This window comes from Manis pentadactyla, chromosome 2, assembly GCF_030020395.1.
Source record: "Manis pentadactyla isolate mManPen7 chromosome 2, mManPen7.hap1, whole genome shotgun sequence".
Taxonomy (NCBI): domain Eukaryota; kingdom Metazoa; phylum Chordata; class Mammalia; order Pholidota; family Manidae; genus Manis; species Manis pentadactyla.
In genome coordinates this window covers 176,458,853-176,474,582 of record NC_080020.1, presented here as the reverse complement: position 1 = coordinate 176,474,582, position 15,730 = coordinate 176,458,853, and the positions used below count along the sequence as shown (strand labels likewise).

At 40.8% G+C, this 15,730-nt stretch overlaps 2 protein-coding genes across 2 annotated transcripts; both read right to left on the bottom strand.

The window, feature by feature from the left end:
- Positions 1-850: 850 nt before the first annotated feature.
- SNRPG (small nuclear ribonucleoprotein polypeptide G) lies at positions 851-7,243 on the bottom strand. Its single transcript, XM_036908301.2, has 4 exons — positions 7,109-7,243; positions 3,963-3,985; positions 3,172-3,296; positions 851-1,426 (listed from the first exon to the last, which is right to left on the bottom strand). The coding sequence occupies exons 1-4, from the start codon at positions 7,138-7,140 to the stop codon at positions 1,376-1,378; spliced, it is 231 nt and encodes a 76-aa protein (XP_036764196.1). The 5' UTR covers positions 7,141-7,243; the 3' UTR covers positions 851-1,375.
- Positions 7,244-8,346: 1,103 nt separating this feature from the next.
- On the bottom strand, positions 8,347-12,728 carry FAM136A (family with sequence similarity 136 member A). The gene is made up of 3 exons (XM_036908303.2): positions 12,571-12,728; positions 11,573-11,713; positions 8,347-9,846 (listed from the first exon to the last, which is right to left on the bottom strand). The coding sequence occupies exons 1-3, from the start codon at positions 12,655-12,657 to the stop codon at positions 9,658-9,660; spliced, it is 417 nt and encodes a 138-aa protein (XP_036764198.1). The 5' UTR covers positions 12,658-12,728; the 3' UTR covers positions 8,347-9,657.
- Between the last annotated feature and the right edge of the window lie 3,002 nt (positions 12,729-15,730).

Sequence of the window (15,730 nt, the reverse complement as noted above, 5' to 3'; positions counted from 1 at the left end):
CTGTATCAAACCTACTTTAAGTTTCCCACCAGGGCATCTGAAATTGGCTCTTCAAAGAGCAAAACAAGTTAACAATGTATTAAGCATATTGGTAAGTTTTATGCAACTAGCATTAAATAATAATTCTTCATTGAAAGAAAAAAATACTATCAGAGCCTGTTACTTCAGGAGACTACTACTAATCTTTTGACATTAATCATGCAGGGGCTGACTGAAAGCCAGCTCTACCCTAGTGGTTCTCCAACTTGAGTATGCACTGGCAATTAATTACTACAGGGTTAAAATATTGCTGGGCCTCATTCCCAGAATTTGTTTCAATAGGTCTGCAATGGTATACAAAAACTGGCATTTCTGCTAAGTGGTTGCAGAAAATGCAAGCCTGTCAATGTTGCATCAGTGAAGTCAGTAAAGATAAAAAAAGCTGCTAGGGAATGGAAGAATAAAAACAGACTGGACTTCACATCAGTTTTCCTTATTACAATTAAATTGGTTTGAGCCCACTAGCTGTTCTTTTGCCATAAATATTTTAAGTAGGAACTACCATTTTAGAGATACCTGTAAGCCATCCACTGTGTTCTGTGTTTTATAAGTACCTTAGATATTCACTGTGTATACCTCATTCTCTAAAATAGTTTAAAAATGATTCAAAGTTTGAAGGCTTCTTACCAGATCACAAAAAGAATATGCCAAGCATTTGTTTGATAGATTTTTTTAAGGTTTGGTTTATGATACAACCATGTGTAATCTCACTCTGAGGTATGTGTACTGTAAAATTTATGACCTGGGTGAATATATTGTGCAGCATTATCACCACCCTCCATTCTCCACAAAGAACCACAATACACTGGAATGTTTTTCTTTAGAATTCTATTTCTACTTGTATGCAAAACTGTTTCCCAATTATGCTCAAAATAAACAATGACATCCTGTGTCTTCTGTTGTACTACACTTGGAACGTATATGTACTTGGAAAAGTCAGAGTACACCAAAGTTACTACACTGAGATCTGAAAATTACAGTTAATGTTGCAGATAAAACTCACTTAGGTTTGTAGGTTATCTCTTGTTCAGTGTTAGAAGATGGAAAAAGGGATCCTTGCCATGTTTCACATTTAGTCAGATTCTTCAATATCGCATAAAAACATCTGAACAAATTGTTAGAATAGTTCATGTTAGAAAAAATTAGAGCAAGATTTAGCATTGTATTTTCTATGTTCATAATGTCCAAGAAAGCATTTTTGACTATTGCAAAAGTTTATTTAACAAAAAAGTTCAATATGAAAATGTACACCTGATTTTCATATTGCAGTAAAAAACATGTGCCGTGGAGAGGGGACGTGGAAGCGGTTGATGTCTCTGGTGAACACAGCCATTGCTTATACTCGTTCCAAGGCTTCCAACATGATGATACTGTTTCCTCGTATTACCTAAGAAAAAATTTGAAAAGAGTACAATTCATTTAACAGACATCAATGATTACTAAAGAATTTTCAGCAAATCATTAATGGTTTTTCAGTATTAAAGGTCAGTTTGTGATGCTTTTTTCAAGCCATAGGTACACTAAAGTCTTAATCATGTCATGAAGCCACTAAGCCCTTTTTAAGTGAAATGCACATCTTCTAGACTGAAGACTAACAACAAGTGCCCTTTTGAGATGCCCAATCTCCAGTAACTCATTTCACCTTCTAAATTGTGGGATGCAAACAACATGACTATCTCTACCCTAAAACCCCTAAAATATCCATAAATTAACAGGAAAAATAAGTATAGTAGAATGTCAGCTTAGGGATATAAGATCATTTAGGGAACAAACCAGGATGGGTATTGTGAAAAGTATACTTTATGAAGATGGCATTTTACCTGGGTCTTGAAGATAGGAAATTCTAGACAAAACAGATGAAAAAGTGTAAGGATATAGGAAAAAATTTACCCTGAATGCATGTATGTTATGATGGAAAGTGGAATATATAGTTTTCATCACATCTTAGAAGGCCTCAAGCACCAACGTGTGTGGAGGGTATCATGAAACCAATGAGTGAGTGGAACTTTCACAGTTGGGGGAATAACCACTGTTCTAGCCATACATTTATGAGAGAATGGCGAGAGCTTAGAGGCAGAAAAAGAAGTTAAAAAGAAAGGCCCTAGGAGCACAGTGCCTGACAGTAGCCATTCTATAAATGAAGACAAGGATACTTAGGAGAACATAGTGAAATGGTTGGTTACTGCTTTGAGGAGGGGTCGAAAAATTAGTCAAACTGGAAGGCCAGGAGACCCTGGTAGACTGCAGATGTAATAAAATACAGTCCCATGTCAAGTAAAGCTGGATGGGTGAAAGGACAGGAGGGGATATAAAGAAAATATAACAATTTGTTAGAAATGGAGGCATTCTGAGTAACAGTCAACGTGGAGGGAAAAAAGAAAGGGTGCATTATGATTAGCATGTATAATCGTGGGGGGGGGCACGGGGAGGGCTGTACAACACAGAGAAGACAAGTAGTGACTATAGCATCTTACTACGCTGATAGACAGAGACTGTAATGGGGTAAGTGGGGGTCTTGGTGATGGGAGGAGTCTAGTAAACATAATGTTCCTCATGTAATTGTAGATTAATGAATCCCTCCCACCCCCCGCCAAAAAGGCAAAGACTCAGGTTCACCCCCACACTTACTGAATTAAGATCTGCATTTTAGTAAGATCTTCAGGGAATTTATACACATAAAGTTTGGTAAGTAGCACTTAATCCTCACTAACATTAAAATTACCAAAGATCTTTTAACAACAAAAACGGTATCACAGTTTCAACTGCTTTGGGGTAGGAAAAGATTTTTTTTTTGAAAATGTCTCAGGTGATTGCAAATGCTCTAAATCAGTGATTAATCTTGGCCTTACTTTAGAAATATCTGGAGAACTTTTAGATCCAGAACTATTGCTCAAATGAAAGACTACGGCCCTCTATTGGAGAATACAGCTGAAAAAGTACTTCCAAAGAGGATTCTACGTATGATTCGTATCAACTAACAGTTGAGTGACTGCCACATGTTAAACTAAAAGGAAGATAGAAAGTCTAATCTTGCCTGTAATTTGCCTAACTTCTATTTAATCCAAGAGTTTGACTGAATGGAAGTTAACGCTTAAATGAAATCTCTATAGAAATCTTGTTGTCTTTACTTACCACCATTCCAATATTGTTCTGTTGCCCACTAGTTGCCATCTCCACACATTCATCTATCACAAGATTCATAAAGGGATCAAATCCCCTCAATATTCCTTGGACATGTCTGCCACCATTTAATTTCACTATAAAGAGGGAAGAAAGTTTTAATGAAAGTGATCATTATCAGCTATTCGTTAAATATTAGTCGGTATAAAATCCAGGTATTTTGAGATACATAATCCGCTATCCTTACTATGTGCCAAGGACTGGGCTAAACATTTCATATATATTTTTCACATTTAAATTTAACCAGAATCTTAAAAAGTAGTATTATCCTAACTCTTTATGAGGGAACTTAAGTAACTGGTTCAAGGTTATATAGTTAGTGTGTGGTAGAGCTGGGTTTCAAACTGAAGGCTGTTTTGCCTCTGAAGCCCGTTTTAACCCTTATGTATATTAAGTACTGTACAGGTCAGATTTTTCATCCATGTCTGTCTTTTGATTAAAGGAAAAAAGGATGGTAAATTTTCAAATATTACAAAATAGGAAAATCCTGTTAATCCTGTCAAAATGGGGAAGGTAGGGCTTATATGAAACAATGAGAAGTCTGAAGTACTATGAAATTGATTAAATATCAGAAATTAGGTAAATTAGGATTTAGTTAGGATTTTAAGTAAACCTGATTAATGGATGTGAATTAGAGACTCTGTGTGCTTTGAACGTCTGTAAATTGCTCCAAACATTATATACTGCCAAGACACATACAAAAAGCAAGTGAGTAATTAAAAAACAAAACAAAAATAACTTACATGATAACTTTTTGTCCATAAATCTGAAAAAATAAAAAGGAGACATAACTGATCTTAAAAACTTTAGCATAAAAAAGAACAAAAGTAGGTATAATCAATATAATTTGCTAAAATTTACATAGTAGGAATAAAATTTCAAACAGTAAAAGCCTATGTTGCTGCTGTAAAAGATGAGGGAGTAATGGGCCACCTCAGTCAGTACTTACACAAAGCACTGTAATTTGGGAAGGGCAAGATAATAAAAGGAATGGATCTAAAATATTAATATACATTAAATCAAGTCTTTATACTAATGTGAATTACAAATACATTCTTGTTCAATATTGGCCTAATTTTCAATGACTGGATTTTATAGCCAAAAGAGAAAAAGATTTGGTTATTTCCAAAACCAAACAAAGCTGTTAAGAAACCAGGAGGTAATCAAACCACACCCAATTCAATAGGTATTTTATTTTATAATTGAGACAGTAGTGTTTTATTAAATATTAAGTGGGGCTAATACCCAAAATATGTAAAGAACTCATATGCCTCAACACCAAAAAAACAAATAATTTCGTTACAAAATGGACAGAGGACCAGTTTTCCAAGGAAAACACATAGATGGCCAACAGGCACATGAAAAGATGCTCCACATCCCTAATCATCGGGGAAATGCAAATCAAAATCAAAATGAGATTATCACTTCACACCAGTCAGAATGCCCACCATCTAAACACAAGAAATAACAAGTGTTGGTGAGGATGTGGAGAAAAGGGAGCCCTCCTACACATTTGGTGGTGATGTAAATTGGTCCAGCCACTGTGGCAAGCAGTATAGGTTACTCAAAAACCTAGAAATAGAAATATTATATGACCCAGTAATTCTACTTTTGAGAATTTACCCAAATAGAAAGTATCTGATTTGAAAAGAAAAAAAAAATTAAGCATCCATCTTAAATGTTCAGGATATTCTTCAATACCTAAGTATATTTTAGTAAAATAACTGCATATTTTGAAGCTTTAACAATTTGAATTAAAAAAGAAAATGCCATCTCAGCAAGGCGGTATGAATACTAAGCAATTAAGTCAAACCACTTTTTACCTCTTCCAGTTCTAGGCTAGAAAACCGAAAGTTTCATTCCACTTTAGTGTACAACACATCATACGAGAATTCAAAGATAACTAAGACATGGAGCCTGACAGAAGATGCAAGATACATTTACAAATAAAAATATATAGTATGATGTATTAAATAACCTATTCTAATATATTAAACGAAAGCAAATATAACATACGAGCTTATTTAATCCTTATGACAACTTTAAAGCTACATACGATTATCACCACCATTTCACAAGATGGGGAACTGAGGCTTAGAAAAAGTTAAGTAAAATTGTCCACGGTCACATAGCAGGTGAGAAAGTTTGGGCAAACAGTTTCGTTTGGATGGAGAAGAGGGCATTCAAATACATGTGTGTGTAATATTTGGTGCTTGGATTTCAGATGGAGGAGCTTGGATGCTGGGTGAAGAAGTCTGTACTGTATTAATGCAGTGGTTAAGTTATTAAGGCAGAGCCAGTTATTGCCAAGACTACTTGGCAGTGATTTTTTAAAGAGGTGTGAGGGAAAATGCGGTTAGGCCAGGTTACCTCAACTTCACCATACTGACCTATGTGGCCAGATGATTGTTGTTGAGGGATGTCCAGTGTACTGTAGGGTATTTTGCAGTACCCCTGGCCTCTACCCACCCCATGCTGATACAATCAGACTCCCCACTCACCAGTGAAGAATCAGTTATGCGAAACCACGAGGAGGGTATAAAAGTGTAAAAGATGGCATGTGTGAGAAAGTAAAGGAAGAAACATTTTCAAAGTCATTTTGACTTTCTGACAGGATTTCCTAATTCATGAAATCTAGGTATGAGAAGAGAAAGGTATTAAAACTAGTTTCATCCTCTGAAATTCTCAAGTATCTGTTAAAAATCAGAAAGGAAATCTGAAATTACAAGTACAGCCTGGTCCTTTTGCTAAAAAAGAATTAACCATTTCACCAGTTCCTGATGAATCCAGAGGACACAAGATTTTGCCAAGATCACCAATCAAAGAATATCTTTTAGACCTGCATTTTCACAATAATTTATATTTTTCTTAATGTCAGGCTTATGATTTAATAATTGTCTTTAACAGATTCAAATATAGTTTTTAACCCAAAAGATGGCTTTGATACAAACAGGCACTTACATGCAGAATTATTAAATGAGATTTTTCGAAAGTTTTTTACTTCTTTATGGAGCTAGTAATAAATGAACTATAAACAAGGTGCCCAGGTGGCTGCCACACAAATTGATCCCTGGATCAATTCTGCATAATTTGTGCTAACCAACAACCACTACATGCAGAATTCTAGCATTACATGGTAAATACAAGAAAGAGAAGTACTTTGGAAACATGGTACATGTTAAGTTCAGTCAAGAGTTTTTGAGGAGGTTGAACATTTAAATCGGTCACTGTCTAACGTAGGAATATCCTACTTTAGAGATGATTTTATTGGGTATCGAAAAAGCGACCAACCTATCCTCTAATTAGAAAAATGAATGTTCTCACACATCTCTGTTAACAGAACAAGGTTTCACATGACATTACAGTTTAACAAGTACAAGCAAGCAAGAAAAAGGAATGGGATTACTAAATTAAAGTTCGAAGAAACAGCTACAAACGTGGGTTTTGGTTAAGGTAGATTTTGATTCCTCATATACTACTAAGCATTTTCATTCCACGCACCTCCTTACATAATTACTCTCCAGTCACTTATCTACAACTTAATGCTATTAAAGATGCTCAACAAAAGGATGGCATTCGAGATCTCCAAGTAACGAGGGAGAGAGCACGAGGGAGTGTACTAAGAAGACGTGGGCCAGAAACTCGAGCCAGAGAGGCGAGTCTGCAGAATGGAGGCGCCTTCGCCAGCTTTGGTAACCATGCCGACCAGGCCCTGAAGAGACATTTGCGCGAACTGCAGGCGCGGAAGCGCGGAACCCTGGCCGGTATCTCGGCGGCCTCGGGCGGGAGTAAGGGTGCCAGGCGCACTGATGGGAAATGGAGGAGGACCTAAGAAACTCTAAGCACGCTAAGAAGCTGCCACTTAAGCGCGGTCCTCACATATACTTACTTTTTCAATTCGGGAGGGTGAGCTTTGCTCATGGCGCCCACACCGCGAGCTCAAGGATTCCTCCAAACGAATTCGCAGCCCACTTCACGCTCCCGCGGTAGGCCTGGCGTTTTGCGTCTGACGTCAACGATCCCATTAGCCAATCGGTTGCTGGAAGCTTTCACATTTTCACCTCGCGATACTTAGGGGAAGCCTGATGGAGTCGATCAGCTCTAGCTTCCGGTTGCGTTGCCCGCGACTGGCTAGGATGAAGCGGGTGGGGCCTCAGGGCGTTTTCCTTAATTCTGAGTGTTCTGTTAAGTGTGCGTTCTATAAAACCTCTGGTCTACACCAGTCAATCACTTATCTTTGTGGATCGCATCGGTTATCTTCTTCACATAGACCAAACAGAAATCTCAGGAGTGGGCCTCTATTTCTTGGGCATGTATTTTCACAGTATATTGTCATGCTAAGCCTAGTGTTCCAGCAACATCTTAGTGACCTCTGCAACAGAAGAGCAGGGTGACGGGGCCAGTCTTAAGAATTTTAATCTAGAGCGCGGAAGTGTATTTCCAACCGATGCTCCTGCAATTCTAACACTGCTTCCAGAAGAACCCCCACTTAACGTACCTTGCCTTATATGTAAAATGTTAACTGCAGCACACAAACGCTAATACGTGGTACTCATTTTCAAGTCAAGAGCATTGTGAAAATCGGTCGTCAACTTGTTCTCAGTTAAATCACCCAAAATAGGAGAATTTACTATGAAATAGGGATTACGGAAGAGTTGGCCAAAATAGAGAAATCCTGGTGATTCTAAGTAGGGGACGGTTCTCAGAAGTTCAATTTATTACTAACGTTCAGTAATGGCTATACTTAAATACCCATGGTAATAAAGACAAACTCATACAGTCTGTACTTCTGGTACTCAAAATCCTAGATGTTGCATTTTCTCTAGAGGGGTCATAACTGTGTACCTTTCCACCATTTGCTATTACTGTTTACCTGAAGCTAGGACCTGACATGAGTACTCAATTCTAGCCTTATAGTTTCTGTTTACACTGATGGACTTCAAGACGTAGTGCCCTAGCCTGTTCTCAAAGTTTCCCCCATTTACATTGGATCAGTCCTGTATCCCAACCATAACACTATATTCACTCTTCTGGACCTCTTAAGAAACTTACTTCACATATTACAAAGAAAAGCATCCTAATAAAGTTATATATTCACTGCCCAGATAAAAGGGAAGAAACACAATACTGGAGGAAAAATTAAACTTTATTTTTTAAAATTGAACAAGTAGGAAAATATATCACAGCCCCCAAACAGCACAGACAGGCTCTATTATAATTTCAAGTAGTAAGTTGGTAAAACAACAACTAGGTCCTTATAAAAATGATTAAGGTACCAAAGCTGGGGCAGGAACACTGATTGTTGCAAAGGCCCCAGGCAAAAGCAGTATTTGGTACTGGGGGACTGCCCCTTTTTTGCTCTAAAGGAGTCACAGCTTGCCCCTGAGTCGCTTACATTTTCTCCCTTGACCTTCCTGTTGCCCAGGGACTATATCAATAGGGCTCTGTTATTTCAGGAGGCAGTAATACTGACTGGGTTTATTTCATCCCATTCTGTTCTATGAAAACCCAGTTTTCCCAAATCCAGTACTTTGTAACTCTTAAGCAGCCAACAGTGCCTCTTTCGTTGGTCATTCCTGGATACCGGTATATAGTACAATGAAAACATCCTTTCCCTTCAAGAGAGTGTTATTGCAAGATCGTCTTGTTACTAGCTGCGGATAGCCTCAGGGCCCATCATGGCTGCCAGTGAGAAAAGGTCTGCTTTTCCCACACCCAGTGTGACATTGCCTCTCATGTTTTTGCAGGGTGTCCAGGCTGAAATATGTATGAGTATTTCAAGAAATGCATATCCACATCCTGACTGCCACAAACGGATATCCCTAAGAAACCTTTCAGAGATCTTATCCCAACTACCTCTCCCAACTCCATATCCTAAGTCAACCCTATTCCCTTGTCTATAAAACAAAATCAAGCAAAGCAAAGGCCCAGAAACCATTCTTCCCTTCTAAATTAGTGCTCTCATGGATTTTGTTTTACAATTTATGGAAAATGGCGTGGTGACCCTTCTAGTAAACAGGAGGTTGGCAACAAACAGAAACATTTCTCCTCACACTCTACCAGATAACAGGCAGATGACAGGAAACTGCCAGGCTGTTGGTACCTGTGTACTATTAAGAATCTGGTGCATTGGAGAGTTCTGTCTTGGTACAAGGGAGATGTCTACTGCCAGGAAAGTACTTGCCACATGAAATTTAGGCTATCAAAAACTCTCCTGTGATCTCTCTGACCCAAATTTTAGCACCAGTTTTTTTTCCACTTCACTTTCTAGGGCTGAAACGTAAAGGAACCAGTGTCCAGAGGCAAGTAACATATGTCTTAAACTTGCTGCCATTCTTAATTTCTTCACTCATAAACTTTGCTTAAAAGACCAAAATTCCCACTCCTTTTTTTAAATAGATTCTTGCCCTCAGCCCTCATGGCCAAGGGCAAAGACTTCTATTTTCCAATGGACAAGAGAGACTCCTTCATCTTCTTGGTCATGGTTGGGATGAGATGTATGTGGTCATCCACACACTTGGTCACACAACTCTCCAGCTCCTGCTTCACCTGAAGCTCTTTACTCCCCATATCTATCGAATCTTTGGCCTTGTCGTTGCAATGCATGGTGCACCGGGCCAGGCGGTCCTGTGGCAAGAAGGAAGAGGGCTGAGAAGGCTGAGAGGATAGATTCATTTACTGAGTGCTTATCACATGATAAGGCCCTTTGCTACATATTTTGGATTGACATATATTAAAGGGACACAACAGTGCAATTAACCAAGATTATTCTGATTGAAACAGAGGCTGGCATAGGGAGGCCCAAACAATACATTAGTAGAAAGCTGTAAATGACAGAATAAATTGTACAAAAGCCCTTTTCAGGAAGTGAAATGTAAGTAAGGCTTCTGTTACTCAACTACAGAAAGTCAAACACTTTGATTCTTTCATGTCTGTCCTTACAACAAAAAAATACTCACTTCAACAAATATTTATTGAGCATCTCCCATGTGCCAGGTACCGTTCTAATGTTGAGGAATATAGCAATAAGTAAAAGATAACGTTCTTGCCTTTATTGCACTTATATGGCAAGACAAACAAGTAAGTGGAGATGTTCAGGAAAACAGTTGGATATACGAATTGAGATCAGGAATGGATCTGGTTCAGAACTATAAATGAATATAGGCATTGTCAGGATATAGATATTTATAGCTATGAGACTAGAAAGCTAGATAGAAAAATGAGAAGGTCCAAGGACAGGCCTGGGCACTCCAGTGCTCAGAGGTCGGAGAAGGGGGAAAAGCCAGGAAAGCAGGCCAAGAAAGGATGGCCAGGGAGTGAGATGGAAAACTAGGAGTGAGGTGTCCTGATGCCCAACTGGACAGTGTTTCAGGAAAGAGTGTGATCACTGTCAATAATGCAGATAGTCTGAGTAAGATCAGAGTGAAAAATGACCTCTGGATTTAGCCCCACAGCAGGGAATGGTACTGCAGTTCTGGCAGGGTGGAAAAGTAAGTCTGATTAGAGAGATCTGAAAAATGAATGGGAAGAGAAAGTTACAGCAACCCAAGAATCAAAATTTCAAAGACCCCATCTACAAAATTAGCTGTCAGAATGAACACAAAGAAAACCTTTGGGATTTCATGACCGTGGAGAAGTTATTTCTTCCAAGTGTCAGTAATTTTGAAGAATTTTATACAGGATATAAAAATTGATCACATTAGATATCATTTTTCCATGTGAACAGAATCTCAAGCTATGAAAAACTGGTTCAGAAAAAGAAATGGGCTCTGCTTCTCCCAAGTTCCAGAAACATATAGTCACAGGAAGAGCATACAATCAATATTTTGCTCAGGGTAGAGAGTGTGATATGGTGGGCTCTTTGTGACCTTAGAGGGGCTTGTGAGGCAGGCATCGATGAGTCAACAATAATAATGATTGCTCATCAGTCGCATGGGAGCTCCCTCTGGGTGTAGAAGTAGGGGTAGTCCAGGGTAGGTTAAGGCCTCAAAACGATCTTGCTGTGATTTACCTTTTTAAGACTAGCCTATACCACCTTCCCAGGGAATTCTGTTATAAGAATGAATGAATATATGCTTTAGAAAGATCTATATTATTTAGTATACATGTTTTTATTTGTTGTCTATAGAAAAAAAGCATAAGGCTCTTGGTCATAAACTCCCTTTTACATTACTGTTTCCATGGGAAATACAGCCCGAATTTCAGATCCTGTGAAGACTGGCTGGCCACAGAACTGTCACCAAGGTTAATACAATCAAGACATTAAAGCCAGGAATTTTGAACAAATGCTTGTCATCTCCTGTGAAAGAGGAGCATCAATGACTAGAGTGCTCTTGTTTGGGATGTTCCTCACCTGGAACTTCTCCAACTCGCTGGTCACCAGGGCCTGGGCTTGGGCCAGAGGCTCATGGCAGCGGTCAATGCACCGGTGTACCTGCTGCATGGAGGCCTGGTTGTCCTCACAACAGCTGGCGCTGCACCTGAACATGAGGCCCTGGGGCGAGAGGAGAGACGGGTTAGGTCCCAGAGCTTCCAGGGACAGAGTGTGCAACAGAGGTTAGGGATAGCAGCTATATTTGCACCTCTCCTTAGAACAGGTATCCTCAAAACCACAAATGGGAAAGTTACCCTCAGTGCTTTTTAATGGCCTTCTTGCCGCTAGCTCATTGGCACTTGTTGCACTGAATGCTGGGTGGTAGGGGAAGGTGGCAGTGAGTCAGATGAAACCAAGTTCTGAAAACTAGGTGCCTATACCACAGGGTTCAGAGGTCAATAACCTATAATCTAGATTCCTCAGAGGACAACCCTTCCATTAATCAATTACTCAAGGGGGCACTAAAAGGTAAATCCACAATCTGGTTAGGGAGGCAAGATCAACAGCTTCAGAACATTTAGGGGACTGAAGAAGAACGGCGTATCACCCAGATAGGTGCGGAGCTAATTCGGTGCAACTGGTCATCAAGGCCAACCGCTTTCACCTTTCCGATCTGTCACCTTGGCCATGCCCTTTCTGTATCTCGGCTGCTCACCTGCAAAAGGGGCCACGTAACCGAGAAGGGTGGAAAAGGCCGAACGCCTCAACTAGGGCCTTTCTAACCCTGGTCCAAGGCACCCCCTCCCCGGGTTTGGCCTGGGTGTCAAACGGCTTTGCGAGTGGCGAGGGTGCACAGATCTCATCCGCTCAGCCGAAGCTCCAGAAGTTCTGCTGAGGGTGAGGTGTGCTTCCGAGGGCGCCGCGGCGAACCCAGGCAGGCCCCGCTCCAGGTCGGCCGGGAGGGGAGCAGCTGCGCGGGGAGGCGCTGGTGATGCCGGGCTGCCTGGGCTCCTCCCGATCGGCCCCAGCCTCGCTACCTGCATCTTCCGGATGTTCTCTTTCTCCAGACTCGTCACCATGGAGTCCACCGCCTCCTGCACCCGGAGATGCTGCAGCTCCGCCATGGCGACCCCGCGCTACACCCTGCCCCACCGGGGCCCACGTGAACTTCGGCGCACGGCCCCGCCCCCTCGCCGTCGCGTCTTGGGTCACCGCGGCCCGTCCCTCCCGGCCCACGCTGCCGCCTGGCGTCCGAGAGGAGCAACTGCACCCGTCCTTGGAACAGACGTCGGGAACCCCTGCCGCGCTCGTCCCGCCTCCCAACCGCGGCTCCGGCCGTCTAGGGCACCCGAGGGCGTCAGCCTGATAACCCGCGGCTACGCCCTGCGAGCACTACTGCCTTTCTCCCTCCTGTCTCTCCTTCTGTCCTTTTCCTCTCTAACTTCAAATTATTTTTTAAAATGTAATATAATTAACAGATAATTGCCCAGATCTTAGGCGTACAGCTTGATTAGTTTTAACTAACTGCCCTTTCCCAGTCAATCTCCCCACTCCCATTCTTCCCCCCTTTCGCAGGCAACAACTGATCTGTTTTCTGTTACTACAGATTACAGATTATGTATGTGTATATATGCATAAAACACACACTCATATATATTATACACATATTTATATGTGATTGTGCAGTATGTGCTCTTTTTGTGTCTGACTTCTTCACCTAGCATAATGCTTTTGCGATGGAGCCATACTGTTGGTTTCTTTTTGCTGCTGAATAGTATTCCATTGAGTGGATATACTACCATTTGTTTCTTCATTCCCCTGTTCACGGATATTTGGGCCTTTTCTTATTACCTGTTCTGAATAAACTGGTAACTGAACATCCTTGAGCAAGTCTTTTGTAGACTCAGATTTCCATTTCTCTTGCGTAAATATCTAGAGGTCGAATTTTTGGATTGTTAGTACATTTATTTCTAGTAAAAAGTTATTAAGCCTCAAATTCAGTGCAGGGGCTACAGATATCAACTGACAATGAAACATCAATGTGCCAGCAACAGCGAGCTGCCTCAGAGCTCCTAGAACAGTTCTATCTGGAACGCCACACCGCCATCCACAACTTTAGTATGCGTTCATTTAGTAAACACGTATTGGGTGCCCGCTAGACAGGGGACTCTGTGCTAGGAGTGGGGGTCCACAGGGGAGCATCAGTGAACAGGAAGAGGGCAGACCCAGGCAATGCTGACAGAGATGAGCTGTAGTGGGGGGCCAGGGTGCAGGAAGGAAGTGAGCGGTCCAGGATCTCAGGAAAGCTTTCTTAGAAGAGACAAGTGGGTATTTGCCTGGCATACAGGATGGGGAAGAGAATGCCATGCCATGCATGGGGAGCGGCCATGGACAAAACAGTGTGAAAGAGCTTGAAGCTTAAAGGAACTCAAGTGGTTCTGCTGATGTGGAGCCTGGAGAAGAAAAGGAGATTGATGAGGGGGGAGCACAAGGAAAGGGGTCCTGACATGGGAATTTAGGCATTTGCTGCCTTCAGCACTGGAAGAATTCTGGTTTGAAGGCAGTGAGATGCTTGACTCAACCTGAGTCCTTTCAAGAAAGCTGTATTCTTCAAGCACCAGGCCCCTTCTAGCCTATGTGCTGGTAACTCCCTAGAAATCACTGTCTGAGACATCCTTGCCATCACCATCTAGTCCAAGTCAGACTGGAGGTGGCTCCCAGCAGCCTTTGGAATCAGGGTGATGCTAGCTATTATTACAATGTGCCAGGCTCTGTTTTAAGTCTTTTCATGGATTATTTTATTTATTTCCACAACAATGCAAACAGATGAGTACTTTGTTATCCACTTTTCTCTCAGGGCAGAAAACTGAAGTCTAAGGAGGTGAAGCCACATGCCAAACACTGAACACTTAGAAGCTAGAATTGGTGGGACTAGAATTCCAACCCGGATAAACTGACTCCAGACTATAGGGAATCTCCACAATGACTGGCTTACTGTTAATACTTATGTCTCCAAATTCCACTGAGAATTGTTTCTTTCTGCACAATCTGAAACTCCTTGCCCTTTTCCCTTGTTCCTAAAATGTCAGGCTGACTCTCTCCAAGTCCTACTTGTAGGAGCCTAGTTAATCATGTTAAAATGAATTTAAAAATCCTTGAGTAACACAGACTTGCTAGTTTATGTATTCAAGTGAATGGGTCTTTAGTATTTATGAAAAATGATTCCTGACTGTAGTTGGAAACCAAATAGGAGTCATGGTGGAAACAGAGTTGACTTTCATTTTAGAAGGGTCAGTTACCTGTTTGTGTTTTTGTCTTGGTGCTTTGGGAACAGCAAACGAGGTTTCAGGATCCGAGATCTTGTCTGGCCCAAGCCAGGGCTGACTCACTGGAAACAAGCCTGAGCCCTTTCAGGGTCCTGGATGGTTAGTTATGCAGTCTGGATTCCTTCCCCACCCCTCCTGCACGCCACACCATGCCCTCAGCCATAACACTTCTAGACACTCTGTCAGAGACAAACAATGGCACTAGATAGACCAGAACTCTTTTCTATTTACTTATATTTGGGACGTGGTTGGGATAAATGTAGTCTGGAGGCCTGGGATGATAGGAAGAAATTTGCTCATTGCTGCCGCCTTGTCTAAACCTCAGGTTAGCAATTTGTGGCAGCCAAAAATCCAGATATAACCAAACTTGGTTGAAGAGCTCCAGGTGGACCTTATGGATAAAATGGGTTGATCCATTTGAAAAGCAATTCTTATGTAATTACCTTTCAGTCATGATATTCCTTGGTAGATTAGGAAGCCTGATGGGGGAAAGAAAACGCTCAAGAAAAGTATACCATCTTCTGCAGAATGAGGAATTCAACTTTTTGGAAGTCACAAAAATTTTATTAAAATACATCAGAAGCTTTGGTTTATATATAATTACATTATTGAATATATAATAAAGCAAATATTTTATGATTATAAATATCTTACCATGCAAATATCTCTTGAATCTGTTCATATCTCTCCAGCCTAATGTTATCACCCTAGATAAAGCCACTATTGTTAATATAAATATAATTATTTGCCTGGGCTACTATAATTGACCCTATTTAAATCTTTGCACATATTCCTATTGAGTGGTCTTTTATTTATGGGTTTGGAGAATATATTTATATACTTTATAATGAGCTCTTTGTCAGTTATATGT